The sequence below is a fragment of the Dermacentor albipictus genome, chromosome 1 (assembly GCF_038994185.2).
Source record: "Dermacentor albipictus isolate Rhodes 1998 colony chromosome 1, USDA_Dalb.pri_finalv2, whole genome shotgun sequence".
In the NCBI taxonomy this organism is placed as follows: domain Eukaryota; kingdom Metazoa; phylum Arthropoda; class Arachnida; order Ixodida; family Ixodidae; genus Dermacentor; species Dermacentor albipictus.
Genome location: NC_091821.1, coordinates 503,498,482 through 503,514,109, shown reverse-complemented (window position 1 = coordinate 503,514,109; position 15,628 = coordinate 503,498,482). Strand labels below are relative to the sequence as shown.

The following is a 15,628-nucleotide window of genomic DNA, read 5'->3' as shown; positions in this document are numbered from 1 at the left end:
AGCGCCGAGATGGTTTAGGACGAACACATAGGCTATAGTCACAATCACTGTGCTGTGCTGAACCACAAAACTAATCGAAGCACCTGAAAATGTCGAATATTAGGGGCTATAATACGGTTTCAACTGCACAACGTGCACAATCTCAGATTGCGGTTGTCGACGTCGAGGAGGCTGACTTCCGCCAGGAAGGACTTCGTAGTTCACGTCACTAATTCGCTGCAACACTCTGTAAGGTCCGAAGTAGCGACTCAAAAGCTTCTCGGATAGTCCTTTTCGGCGCACGGGAGTCCAGACCCAAACTTGATCACCAGGTTGGAACTCGACATGTCGATGCCGGAGATTGTAACGGTGCGCATCGATGCTCTGTTGTTGCTTTATGTGCACTCGGGCAAGCTGACGGGCTTCTTCCGCTCGTTGTATGAAAAGTTCGGCATCTTGGGCGAGGTCGGGATGATCGATGTTGTCGCACGGCAGCATTGCTTCTAACATAGTCTGCACTTCACAGCCGTAAACGAGGTAAAACGGGGTGAAGTGTGTTGTTTCTTGCATAGCAGTATTATAGGCAAACGTTACGTAAGGGAGTATCTCGTCCCACGTCTTGTGCTGTACGTCTACGTACATAGCCAGCATGTCAGTCATCGTTTTGTTCAGTCATTCGGTCAAGCCGTTAATCTGTGGATGATAGGCAGTTGTCCTTCGATGGGTCGTGCAGCTGAGTTTAAAAACGTCTTCAATGAGCTGTGCTGTAAAGGCTTTGCCTCGGTCTTTTGGCTGAGTAGTTAGTCACTCTAATTCGTCTAATTTCTCATCTAATTACTACCTCAATTATTTGCAAATGTATATGTCGGTGGGAAAAGCAATCCAGAGAAATTCAGTTATCCAATCATTCAAATTTAAACAGCGTGAAAAAACGGCAACAACAAGGAACACATACACACACACTACTCGTAAGCTAGTTATGTTATCTTCCGTATCTTTAGGGAACTTTGAACACATTATCTGATACACTGATACATTACTGGTACAATTGTCGAACCCACTTATAACGATCCCAGTTATAACCATCTATCGGCTATAACGACCACATTCCAATGCATATATAACGAATGTTTTGTAAATCACCATACTGCTACAACGAACGATTCGAACCCGTTCACAGTAAAAAAGGGCACACGAAAAGTGACAAAGCACGGAAGCACGACCAAACTGGGCGCACGGCAGCATGTGCCTCACTCTAGTCCAACTGCGACGATGATATGGCCTTCAAGATGAGCGAGCGGCCGGCTCGCGTGGATTTCGGAAGCCACAAAGAAGCTCAAGCGAGGTCACGTGTTTTCAAGGCACGCCTCCAGGGCGGACGTGTGTCGCGTACAGGATAAACAGCATGGCGCGAGACGTGCACTGGTGTGTGCATCAGTGTGATAGTGGATGCCAGAATGGCCTCACTGTCGTTTTTACGCAATTGTCCGTGTGGCACCATGTGTATTTCGCTTGTTTCAACGATTTTAAACGACTATCTATGTCTTTCCACCATGGGAACAACGGCCGCTAAAGTGTTCCTGTCAACGCGGCCCAACCATGCAAGAACGCTGCACCATGCGCTGCCACCGCGCAATGTTGTAAACAGTCGGTGGTTACTGTGCTGTTATCAAGAAATGACGGTTTGGCGGCGCTTCGTTTACGAGTTTGCCGATTGCTGATAACAGTTCGCGGTGATGTTTGACCTTTCAGACATCAGATCTTTTTTCACCTGAAGGTACATACTGTGGGGGTTCCACTCTGCGTGCGGCTAGGGCTGAAGGCGAGCTCCGGATCTAGCCCCACGCAGTCGCTTCGTGGTACTCCCAACCCGTAGCGCGGGAATCGCGGCTACGCCGGGTTCGGACAAATAAGGCAACCAGCGGTGTCAACGGTAACAACGTTTATTGCTACTAGCAATATCGAACACTCGCAGAGGGATGTCCTCTCTGTAATAGTAATAAATAGGCTGGCCTCGTTGCCCGGGATAGTCAGGCAACGTGGTCACTCACGGGTTGCAGCAGGTACTCCAGTCCGGCATGTTAGGGGTCCGGCCTCCGAGAGAGAGAGTCTCCCCCGGTCGCGCTGTTTTGTACCTTTTTACCTGGGCGAGGGGAATGTCCTCCTCGCCCGTAAGCTACCCGCCCGCCCGCGAGTGGGGGTGGAAGGGCGCGCGCGCGTCGCGAGAGCGATGGAGAATCGGGAGAGGGCACAGTGCGCCTCTCCCCGGTCTATGCCGGCGCTCGACGCGACGGCGCGGGGGAAGATGGGCACGTGTGCTCCCCACAATACATAATGTAATTTTACAGCTCTCGTGTGGCTGATGCGCAGTTGCAATGCCAAGACCACATTGTCTTAGACTTTTGCAAAATGGTGGCATGTTGCAGTAGTTTGACGTAGTAGTTCTGTGGAAACCCGCAAGGTGGAGAGAAGTAATGAATAAAGGGAAAAGCACGGAATTTTTCTTCAACTTTGAGGCTTTTCTTTCGAGGAACCTGTATGGGTTTCCTTTGTAGCAATAGCTACGAACAGATGGATGTCTCATTTTCCTTTTATTCATTACTTCTCTCCACATTGCGGGTTTCCGCAGAACTACTACGCCAAACTCTTGCCTTTGCTTCGTGTTGTCGACAAATTCGACTTCGCTCTGCCATCTGCTAGCCGCGTGGTTAGCTCAGATGGTAGAGCGGCTGCCCCGGATAGGCGATGGTCCGGGGTTCGAGTCCCGGACCAGGACAAATTTTTCTTGAACTTTGAGGCTTTCCTTTCGAGGAACCCGTATGGGTTTCCTTTGTAGCAATAGCTATGAACGGGTGGATGTCTCATTTTCCCTTTATTCATTACTTCTCTCCACCTTGCGGGTTTCCGCAGAACTACTATGTCAAACTCTTGCCTTTGCTTCGTGTTGTCGACAAATTCGACTTCGCCCTGCCATCTGCTAGCCGCCTGGTTAGCTCAGATGCTGGAGCGGCTGCCCCGGAAAGGCGGTGGTCCTGGGTTCGAGTCCCGGACCAGGACGAATTTTTCTCCAACTTTGAGGCTTTTCTTTCGAGGAACCCGTATGGGTTTCCTTTGTAGCAATAGCTACGAACGGGTGGATGTCTCATTTTCCCTTTATTTATGCTGCAGTAGTTTCCGAAGTTTATGCTTCCAGCCAACTGGAACGCTTCACTCTCGTGCGCAGGATACAGTCGTGTCCCGCAAGTAGTAAAATATATCACAAGTTCTTGATTAAAAACTTGCAGTTTCAAAATGACAGGTGATCAGAGGCGGGTGCTATTTTGAAAGAGCTACATGACGCTGCATTTTTTTGTTTAGATTGACATTTTTAACGGAAGTTTGCAGCTAGGTGTGGGAACACACCGAAAGCAGAAATGACACGGAAAATCAGATTTTCTGACCCAATTGCTGCCGAATTGGAACTGCTGACACCAGCTTAAGTGCGGGTGATTTTTGAGCGTTCTTAAAGGGCCGCTCACCAGGTCTGGCTATTTTGAGCTGACAAGTGCAGAGCATACAGTGCGCAATAACGATCATGTCTGCAAAAGTCACTACATGCCGCAAAAAGACCTGACATTTCGAACCGAACACCGTTTTCCCTTCTCCTCGCGGCCGCCGCGCTCCAAGCCGGAGGATGACGTACACATGCTAGTGCGCCTACTTACACGTGTTCGCGCAGCGACGTCACTCCGGGTGACAGGTGAATTCAAGAATTATTCAAGAGTTATTTGTGTAATATGTTGCTAGAATAGACAAATTAAAGCTTAAAGAAATAATAAAACACACATACCAAATGTCTGCATGTTATTGTTTTACTATGCACCGTAGCAAGAAATGTACTTCCGTTTTGTCTGGTTGTTCCCCCGTCGTGCAGTTGCATGCACAGACACCGAAACTGTCATTTTCTACCATGTTCCAGCGCAGGATCATGCTGTGTGATCCGCTTGTGTCTGCCTCAGTATTCGTGTAGCACACACTTATACCGCTAGTCAGGTGTCCTCGTGCACAGTGCGCAAAATCGTCTGCTGCGTGAAATGAGACAATTAGAAGAGTTCGTGTGCGTCGCCATCAGCGGAAGTGTTCTATGCCGAAAAAAAAAAAAACAGCAAGGAATAAAGAAAATTAAAGCAAGGCCTGTGGCGTATGCGCCAGGCGATCCTAGTGGTTCGGTATGGGATAATGCAGGGAAGGAATTTTGCTTGTGGAGGTTAGAAAGGGCAAGTGGAGAGAGCGTCTATGATTGCGGTGAAGTTCGCCTCATGAAATCATGGCTTCGTGACACTGAAATATTTCTATCTCGGCTATTAATGAGCGGATTTGAAAAATGTTTGCGGCAGAACGCTCCCTAGAGGTCACTTAACTTACAGTGTATAATCAAAACTATTTAGGTTGCCTGGTGAGGGGCCCTTTAAAGGGAAGCTGAAACACTTTTCGAAAAAAATGAGTTCTCTGCGGCATTCTACAGTTTTGAGTCCCCTGAATACGAATATCTCGTTCAAAAAGGGCGGAAACAAGCGCAAGCGGCTGTTTTTTCATCAAAACGCGCACCAGCGCCTCAGGGTATCGCGCGAACGCCGCTGTTGCCCGTGATTGGTCGGAGCCGCTGTGACGTCAGTGGCGGCAGTCGCCGGTCAGCGCCGCCGTTTGAGAGCGTAGCACGCTGTTCTGTTCTGGCTGCATAGCTGAGTTGTAAGCATTATGGAACGTTCTCGCTGTCTCGGACAGCTTGTATTTTCGCCGTACATGTTCGAACCGACAGCCGATACGGAAAACGATGGCGGCAACGGCGGCAACGGCGATGTTGAGTGTGCCAAAAGCGAGAGCGATGTGTACACCTTCTCGCGCGCTGGAAATCTTAGCTGTTACGTATGCTTTTTTTTTTTTCATGTAGCTGCACGTTCCAATGACGGGAGAAAAAATGCGCTAAAGTGTCGCTGGGAACTTGCTGCTGGAAGAATGCCGAAGCACTAACTTCTCATTAGATTGTAAACATGGGTACAATTCTGCGATGTCAAGCACCTTGCCGCTGCTTGTTTGAAGTCCCGTGGTTTTCTGAGCGTTGATACACGATCGCGAACATAAGTGCCGCGTTTCAAAGCGCGCACATGCAGTGCTGCGAGGTACAGTCATGGAAGTTGCTTATCATACACATCCAGATCGAGATGGTCAGGGGGATCATATGTGCAATATTCAGAATATGGTTCGACGACTTTGCGATTGTGGCTCGATCAAGAATCGGTATGCGCGGTCCATGCTAGTGTTGACATAAAGATATTAGGCAGTTTTAGCACCGCCGTGTGGTAAACATGATAACTGCAACCGTACGTCGAATGTCACTAGGCAAGCCTATACTCCAATTTATACCTCAGGTGCAACGCTGTGGAAGCTACGCACGAAGTCCGGTTACCAAAATTTATTACTGCGCGCGTTTCCGTCTATGGTTCGCAGCGTGCCAGCGGCATTTGCTCGCGCGAGCATGCACGTGAAGCTGCCGCGACGGGCTGCAATTAAAGAATGCCGAAAAGAAAATTGATTTAAAAGAACGTGTTAGCAGCCGTATAAGTGCACGGATTGTTTCTATGGGTAAATTCTTTTTTTTCATTCAGAACTGAGCCTATATATGAAAAGTTTTCTCAAAAATCGGGTCAAGAAACACTGAACTTTTTCTAAGTGCGAATACAGCCACTGCAAGAAGTATCTCAAGCATCCACGGCGTTGCACCTGATGTATGAAACGGAGTATAGCAACGCTAGCAACAACGCGTTTCCGCATTTGTCGTAAGGCTATCCGGCTATCGCGGAAATGGTCCGAGCACAGCACAGTTGATTTCGTCGGCACGAACTTATCTCTCCTCACGTACCGCACTGCACTGCAAGCTTCTTGTGCTTCGGGAACCTGTGAAACACCACATCGTCTCGCCCGCGTGTGTTCGCGCAGCCGATTGCTGCACAGAACAAGGGCATGTTGGGCGCCCTTGGCTGTAGGCACTCACGCAGCACAGAAGGAAAGAACAGTTTACGAAAATCGCAAAACAAACGTGAGCGGCAGCGGCGGCAAATCTCTCGTAGCGTCGTTCAGTAAAGCGCAGGACGGAAAGAGGCATGCCAGCGCATGCCAGCACGCCGGTCCGGCAGCTCGGTGCCCGCCAGTGACGTCACTCTCGCCGGTTCTCTCCTCTGGTAACCTCCTCACCCGGCGCTCCGGGAAGCGATGGGGGCGTGTCCGCGGGGGTGATTTAGAAAGCGATTTCCGCCCCTTATATTAACAAAACGAAGAAAAAAATTTCGGAACCGTAAATTATTAGGTCTGTTCTTCCCAATCCCAGCAATTCATGGAAATTGAAAACCGCTTCAGCTTCCCTTTAAGGGAGAGTCCATATATATAACGAACTAGTCATATAACGACCATTTTTCGTTGAACCATCGAGTTTGTTATAAATGGGTTTGACTGTATAAGCTTTTAAGAAGCTGCCTGAGTAATGTTTAACCAATGCCTAAAGTTTGCTCTAAGCGTCAATTTTCTGGTGCATTTCATCGTCTGTGTGCAGGGAGGAGGTGTGCTATGAGGATACACCACCAGACATGCGTACAGAAATGGAAGAACGACGGCATGAGCTCATTGGTAGGTGCCTTGCCACTGTGCTGGCAGTTTTCAGTTTTCCTTTGCTTTTGTAAAGGGAATGCAGGAACTATACAAAGTTAAGAAGGTACACGTCATGTCACTAGCCATTGTTGGGGGGTGGCTTGGGTATTCTTCAGCTGATGCAAAATACAGTAAAACCGCTTTAATATGTACCCACTTAAAGGGCCCCCACCATGTTGGGGAATTTTAACAAACTAGTGTAGCGTATACATGATGCACTGACAATTGGGTCTGCAAACTATTACGGTGCTGTGCACCACAAGAACAACTGAAATATGAAGCCAAACAATGCACTCCTTCAATATGCCTAAGCCTGTGCGAGAGACGTTTGTTTAGGCACTTCATATCTTCTCTACGCACATTGATGGAAGGCTGGCTCACATATGTGCGTCTACTACTATCGATATGCCAGGCCTCTACCATTAGAAGCGTTTTTTTATTCCTGGCGTTGCAGTAGCCACTGTCGCTGAATGCTTAAAAAAAGTCCGTCATTTCGCTGAGTTCAAACATGGTTGCAAAGAGCAGTAACAACAAGAAAAAAATAGTAGGCATTTCATACATCCATTCCTTATCGCACAGGATAAAAGAAAGTGGGAAGTAGATATAGTGTTAATGTTAATTTTATGGCTGCCAATAAGCTAGGTAACATTTGTGCTGCCATGCAAAGAAAGAATGAGTAGGCAAATAAAAAAGGCAGACATTTGTTCCGTAAAACACACGAACAAGTTTACGGGCTACCGTACTGGTGTGGTATACAGTGTTCCGAAATACCAGATTCGCCATAAAATTTTTGAATTTATTCCACTAGTGATCAAGAAAGGTGTGCCATATTCTCGGATCGTGACTTTCGGGGATGCCTTCAATTTCGCATGACTAGTGCAACAGGCATCAGCATCTACGAGCGACGGCAATCTTGGCACATTGCCGAGCACGCTATCTTTCATGTGACTAGCGCAAGACACATCGCCATCCACAAGCGACAGCTTACTTGACACGGTGCCAAGCGCGCTATCTTATCGCAGTGCAGAAACGCAGCCACCCATTGACGCACATATGCTTGCCTTTGGCCTAAATAAGTCTGTGGCTGCGATTTTCTAGTGATGCCTTTTATGCTATTTATTTTCATGCTTTTTGAACTTCATCACAGGTCAGAGCGACACTCCACCTGCTTTATCAACAGGATAAGGCAACCAGGAATGGTGGGTGAAAGAGTGGAATGGAATTCGCCCGTCAAATTGTGAAAATTACAAATGCAGCCTTTTTATCAATGTTACTATACTTTTTTGTAACATTGGCCTTAAAGGGACACTAAAGGTTAATATTAAGTCAACGTGGACTGTTGAAATACCATCCCAGAAACTTAAAAACGCTTGTTTAATGCGAAGAAGTTACTTATTTTAAGGAAAAATGCGTTCTGAAGCATCCGCATACCTCTAGCGCAGTTCAAATCGCCCGCCCTCCGATCGAGGAGTGGTGAAGTCATGGTCTCATAGTGACGGCGCTGCAGCTTTTCTGCGCAAAACGCAAATGCGCGGCCAGAAACAGAGCCAAGACAGAGCTGACAGCAGCGCGAAACCGGAACTATGGTGGCTAGCGGAAGGGAAAGCGCACAACGATAAGCTGGTTGTTTATTTTATAACGCCAACTTTGACGATCTTTACAATGGATGACCCTGACAATGACATTGGCTGGCGATGCTGGGCTCGACTTCAGCGATTTAAAGGGACACTAAAGTGAAAAACGATTTCTGCTGCATCAGTAAATTACCGTTCTACAACACCAAAAACACCCCTCTTACAACGATAAGACGTTTGGTAAGCCAGAAATAGCGCAAGAACGAAATACGGGTGGCGACGCCTACTTGAGTTCCCGCACCTGGGGGCTGTGACGTCATGGATTTTGATGGCATTTTCTAGGGCCTACTAATTATATAAAGCTGTACAGATTGACTACATTGTGTTCTAAAGGAATGAAATATTAAACATGGCAAGTTTCGGGAACCTTTATTCAGCCAACGCGGCCCAAATGCAAAAACATACTTTGGAATCTCTGACGTCACGCTGACGTTGCGGCGTTGAGATTTCGGCGTGAAATTCAAATACTGATACTTCGACCTCCATTTTCTCATCTAATAATCAAACTATTATTTTGAAATGACTGCCTGCAGGGTTCTCAAACAATACTCCATTAGTCTAAACTGATTTATTGTTTCCCTTTAGTGTCCCTTTAAGCACTGATGAACATGACCTGCTGCTGAGGGCTCGCGCTGCTGGCGTCGTTGCGTACTACTACGCCGGCAACTGTATGTCATGGCTGTACATATTCACACATTTGTAGCTTTTTCTTGGTGAAAACCTAATGCCGCACTCCCCACCCCGTCTTCAACCTGCGGTTGTTCTTGCACTTCGAAGAATACAGGCAAGACCGACAGAACAGCGCTACGGGAAAGCATTGCTTTGAAAGGCACTCCACATGACTTCAGTAAGTCGGCGTTGAACTCGTAATCCTCTGGACGAATGTTCAGCAAGCACACTATGTGCTTTTTCGGTTCCTTGTCAACGCGCTATGGCAGAGGTACGGCACTTAACCACTTCGAACGGAGAGGTTCACTCGTTGGCACACAGTGATAAGTAACGTTGGATTCGCCGCTGTAACTGCCCTTGGCCAAGCTCCGCGGACCGTTCGCGCATACAACGACATCACATGGACGTGGCATTCTCGCTGCTTATTCCAAATGCAAGTTTCGCGAGTCAGCAGAGCCAGCGCAGCACGACGCGATAACGAAACAACTGAAACTCCAAAGCGCGCAGCGCAGAGTCGAGCGAAAGCGAAACCTTTCGAACACCCATATTACTGAAGGGTAACATCAAAATGTTAATTTTTCTTAGAATCGAGCAGAAGTAGACGAGTAGCATTTTCTTCCGTCTTATAACCTGATGAAATGATATTTTTTTAATACAAGTAGTTGAGTACTAGTGACATAAATTATGATGAGGAGTGCCTTCATCGTCAGGTTAGTACCAGAATGTCGCTGGGGTGTCTCAAATCGTGTTATGCAGTTGCTAAAGCTCTGTTCGCGATTATATTGACGCCTTAGACATTCTAGAGCATTGCTTTATCTCTTTAACTTGACTTCATAGTAACTTTTAGTGTCCCTTTAATGACTTACTGGCTGGGCTTATCCTGCAGTTTGGGTGGGGTAGGAGAGTGCTATATCAACTAGGCTTTGCTAGTTTTGGTTTCGAGGAGGCACAAGCAACATGGCTGACGTGTATCAAAATGAAAAAATCTCAATTTCTGCTCGATTCAGTGACCTAATTAAATTATCACGCTGCTGTGGGGCAGGTGGAGTCTGAATTATTGCATGGCGTGCTGTACAGTGTCCAAGACTTTGGTCGTGCTTATACATTAAGTCTATTGGCCCTGGGGTGGTGCCACAGAGCTGTCCAAATAATCAAACAGGTCCGAAATATTGGTGCCTGAATAATCGATTGGTGACATTACTTATATTTTTTCTGCTGCTTTTGTAAGCTGCTGATTTTCCCCCAAGTTTAGCTTCTTCTCGATTTCCCAATTTTTTTGGACATTGTGGGAACAATCATATTGGAAAATCAGTTGCTGTCTTCTGATTTTCAGTAATGTGGAAAGTTAGTGAGTAATCATCATACCTTGCTGGTGAAGCAGCGCACTGGCACGGACACAGTGAAGACACAAGAAAAGCAGCGAGTGTCGTTTTTTCTTGTGTGTATTCACTGTGTCTGTCTCAGTGCGCTGCTTCACCAGCAAGGTATGATGATGTCTTCTGATGTTTATTTAGTCGGGAAATCTTCACTGCAGAAATCCTGGAAAACCTGAAAAGGTCATGGAATTTCGAAAAAGGGATTTGCTAGTTATCCTGGGCCATCTTGTGTTGCCTGTAGTGTTCCTGAGTTCAGCTTGCCCTTCCCACAGAACATGTTTCAAATGCGGACGAGATGCTTGGGGAGATGTACTTGGAGGAGAAGACGCCCTCAGAGGAGCAACTAATGGCAAGTATACTGAATTTTTACATGTTCTCTAGGTTGTTAATGCATCACTAACTGGACAAACAATGTGATATATACCATATTTACCGTAATCTAATGTGTGCCTCTTTTTCGGAGACGGATAAGAAAATTGCCTGCCCATTATTATCATATATTAAACCGAAACCATGCTCGTGGCACTGGCGACAGCCTCTGTGCCTCGTGAGCATCACTCATCCCTTCTCCATTTTGCAAATAATGAAGGTAAAATTGTTTCTTGTATTTTTTTTTCTTTTTTTGTGTGTGTATAAGACCTCAAGCATAGAGATTTGCTATAAAGCCCTCAATTTTTGTGTGCATGTCAGACACAGCATCTTCACCATCACGAGATGGCGACAGAGCTTGTTTTTGTGCCAGTACCTGTGGGTTCATTTTGCGTTCAACCATGATCTGGAGCGGTATTCTCGGTCAATCACTTTTGGAGATACTATCACTTGCAAGATTTCGTTAGACTTGCCACTGTATATATCGGTGTATATAGCCACCCATGTTTGCCATCTGTGCACAGTGCCAAGAACACTGTTGGCCCCATACACCAATAAGTCTGATGCAGAGTCCTGCAAAAGGGGTATCACTATCTCTCAAAGTGATCTCTTGAGAATACCTCACTTATGTGCTTCCTATCTGTGATAAAACGCAAATGGTGATGACAACGCACTGCTTTTATTACCAAAGCTCATTAAAAAAAATATTGCAGCTTTGCCCACAAGGTGACGCGTTGATTGCAATAGTAAATTAGCAGACAGCTACACGAAATAAGGATTGTAGTTTTATCGGCTGTATAAAGTTGTAAACATTCGCTTACTAACCAAATTAACCCTTCGACGGTTTTTGCCGTACATGTACGGCGGCGGTTTTCTGTCCTGCAACGTCTTTGCCGTACGGGTACGGTTCCGACCCTCCATGTGAAATTTCGCGCCATAATGACGATGCGTGCTCACAGGGAGGTGCTGCCACATCTTAGCACTTACAAGATGCGTTTGAAATTGGTGCTACCTTCTTGGGGAGGTAAACAGAACTGATTACTAACTTCAGCGCGTCGCTCAGACTGTGGCAGCGCCCCTTTGGCGGTTTCGGTTTCGCCGCGTGATTGCAACGGATGCACGCGAAACGTCAATTTTTTGTTTGTCGGCACTCTCACAGGGGCGATGGAAGTTGATTTCTATCTTGATTGGAACTGCTCTTAGCTTGTTTATCAGCGCCGTTTGCGAGGTATTCTCGCCCTCTGCGACAATGGGCTTACGCGAGAGGGTGCCTCAGACCTCTGCCCAAGGCAGCTGCACGCAGAGATGTCGTGTGCGCCAATACAACTCCTCGCTGTAAGAGAACAGACACGCATTTTAGGTGTGCAGATTGCGATAAGGCGCTGTGCGTAGACCCACGTTTAAAGGAGCATCACGCTCGGAAATACTATTAAACATTTTGCAGTTCTGAATGATGCCGACACCAAAATACTGTTCCTAATTATTTTTTACTATTTATTCCCGACTTTATACATTTTGTACATTCAAGAGCAGCAATAAAGTAGTTTGACCACCTGGGAAAGTTTTTTTTTCAAAATAGTTCGACCCTCAAAGGATTAACTAGCATATTGGGACACACGCACAATGTAAATGTGAACACATCTCACTTGATGACGGCGCACATTCGCTGTCAAAATGCTGGCATGAGGGAGAGCGGCTGTAGGAGCAAGTGAATTAATTAACCTTAGTGCTGCTTGTTGCTTCAATGCCAACTAAGTGGCGAGAACACAGCACACACAAAGCTAACAGCCTTCGGTGCGCTTAGACTCTGTACTCATTGCAGATTGCTTTCAAGATAGGGCCCGTGCAGCCCCCAGTTCCTTGCGCACGATGGAAGGCGGCGCACTTCTTCCCCGCTTTCCTTCCTTGCATGCGCAAGATCGAGCCACCATTCTCGGCTCACCCTTGCACCCACTGCATATGGCTTGCGGCCACGACATTATCGCACTTGGCATTTATACGGAACACTATGCCGGCGATGTCGCCCATAGTACACCCAAGTGTCCATATAATTGTAAAGAAAGTTTATCTTCTATGAGGTTTAATAAGTCTGCACATCTCACGTTTTCTGATTGTGAACGTTGGGGGCATGCTATATCTTTTTTTTAAATAAATTGGTGGCATGTTATATGCAGATGCATTTTCTTACTTTATATACTGCATTTACCCGAATCTAACGTGCACCCAGTTTTGCTCCACATTAACTGTGAAATACCGAAAACTAGCTATGAAGTGTATATAAAATGTTACTAAGGGTGAAAAATTAGTAAAATGTTTAGACCCCAGTAAGTGGCACTTGAAATTTGTCTAAAATATTGTAACGCTGCACCGGAAGAGCGAAGAAGAGGAAGGAGAAGTGGCGTAAGGTTTTTGAGTTACTGTTTCGGATCGTCCCATGTCTTCTCTACCCTTTTAACTGTAAATAATTCCACTCTACATCCGTGACAAGTGGTGGAGTGCTGGGTGCTGGACGCCCTGGACAACCCAGTCCTACAAGATCTTCAAAGAAGTAGACGCTCGGCCGGACTACCACCAGAGCCAAAAAGCATGGCCGATGTGCCCAAGCAGGCCGGTTAGTGAACACCATGGAAGAGGGAATCGATCGTAAAATCGCCTCCAAAACGCATATTCTCAGGTAAAACAGATGAAGACATGGATGACTGGCTGAGACACTACGAAACAGTGAGGCGGCATAGCGGGTGTAGAGTGTTGCATTTCTTCTCGCCGGTACCACTCTACTTTGGTTTGACAATCATGAATGCGTGCTGACCACTTCACAAGCTTTTGCCCAGGAAATGAAAGGCCACTTCGGCGACTCAAATTCCCCAAAAGAAGAAAGCAGAACACGCTCTCGCGCAGAGCCCAGTTGCCTGGTGAAATGTGTACAACACATTGTTACGCGAAGGACAAGTCAGTAAGACAAGCAACTATTTACAGGTTATATTTACCAAAACAGTTGCAGTGCTGACCGGTTAGATTCACCGCGCAAACCTCGTTCGCTCCTTCTCTTCTCATTCGTTCTTCCTTCTCTTTTCTTGAGTGATGGCGCCCATGCACCTTGTTCTTACAATCAAATGCCACACGCATGTAGCAGTATATTGAAATGTTCAAGCTACGCGTAATTGTAAACACGAATATGTCCGATGAAGGCAAAGTGGGACATCTGTTAAAAGGCATCACTGAGGGCGTCTACAATTTTTTATAACGAAAGAAAACCTGAGCACTCCTTCCGAATTCAGGCAGCAATATCACGCCTTCGAAGCTTTGAAGACCTGAGGGGTCTTACCGAAGATCGAGTGCTTAGACAACATCACCACAGTTGCAAGTATGAACATGTTACTTGGTGAAGCATATGCAAAAGTATTGTAGTGAAGCGTAACAAGCGTGGGAAGGGGCACTTGCCTTGGAACACAGTATGTATTCCTTAATTATACACGCGTGCATCCAGTATTTCCTGTCATAGTATGAGCATCGATATGCCTAATGCTTGTACCGACAGGCCTTCAGAGATTTTTTCTAATGTGCCTGTGGCGGTTTGATCCCTTAAGGACAGTAAAAGACATGTGTTCATTTTTTTTTTTCAACTGGCTGATTTTTCGGACGTTTTTACAGCCCCTAGGGAGTTCAAAAAGATGGACGTTGATTGTACAACTGACCAAGAAGATGCTTCAAATCTTTCGTGGGGTGAATGCACGGCGGAAGGAGGACAAGAACACAAAGGACCTACGCATTGAGGAATTAACAGGAAACGAAGCGTGGCGCTGCTTGGAGAAACTTCAGCTATAAAAACAAAGTGTTGGCTGACACCGAGATGCAGGTGTCCCTCATCCAAACCAAAATAAACTCGTTAAAGCAGTGAATCGCAACACTGAAGCATCGTGCACAGACTGAGAGTATGTCAAGACAGTTGAGGTTGACTTTCCAGCTGCTGAGAGGGAAGCTCAATTGTGACAAATTTTGGGCCTGATACCACTGACATTGCTATCACTTGATAGAAATAGCTCATATTCGAAAATATTTGCTTCTGCACGCATCTCCTTTTTATTTGTACTTGAGAATGTCCAGCTCAATTTTCAATTTTTTTCGAAGACAGTTTATTTGCTTTGCATTTTACTAACCCCTCCCTTCTAATCTCTTTTTGAATAAAATAAACACTACTCCTTAGTATTCAAACTGGATTAAGTCGTTTTGTTTAATTTTTTCACATGCTTACAGAGAGTGACAGCATAGGGCAACATGTTTTCAGCCCGCTAAAACATAGTTCTGTGTTACTCAGGGAATTTTGCAAAGGCACTCAGGGAAAACCTGGAAAACTCGGGGAATTCGGAAATTTCAGCTTGGTAGACACCCTGACTACCCAACACCATGACGCGTTGCTGCGGAATACCCGATGCCACGATATGCTCCCGTAGAACCATACCAGGCGTCACGCGTACCTGCTCCATTTAGTGTCAACCGTGGCCTACCCATCTGCTACGCCTGTGGTTCTCGAGGACATATTGTGTGCTTTTGTTCCCGCCACTTGCAACGAGCACCACGTTTTTCAGCGTACACAGCTCGTGTGCACGAAGACGCGCCTGCACCATCTGGAGTCCAGCCTCTGTGGCATCAGGGAGCGTACCAATTGTGCGATAAGTCCTCTGTCTCTGAGCGCAGCCTTACATTGCCATTGACCCAACAGTGCCATTCACCATTTCCGTGCCGTTGTCGGTCGCCTTCCCCGCCGCAGCTGGGAAACAGCTGGTGTGGCCGATGGAGGTGCATTCGCGGGACGGTCAGACTCGCCAATTCCTTCACCTGTTGTTATGCTGAAGAACAAAGTGTATGTGTTTACAGACAGTGTAGATACTACTGCTCTTGTCAATATGGGTGCCACTATTT

General features: G+C 46.5%; 1 protein-coding gene across 1 annotated transcript in view; it reads left to right on the top strand.

Moving 5' to 3' along the window:
* Positions 1–15,628, top strand: part of mEFG1 (mitochondrial translation elongation factor G 1) — a 197,332-nt gene that overhangs the window by 56,734 nt on the left and 124,970 nt on the right. The window contains exons 7-8 of the mRNA XM_070532582.1: positions 6,566–6,639; positions 10,612–10,692. Of these exons, the coding sequence (XP_070388683.1) occupies positions 6,566–6,639; positions 10,612–10,692 (155 nt within the window). The remainder of the gene's footprint in view (positions 1–6,565; positions 6,640–10,611; positions 10,693–15,628) is intronic.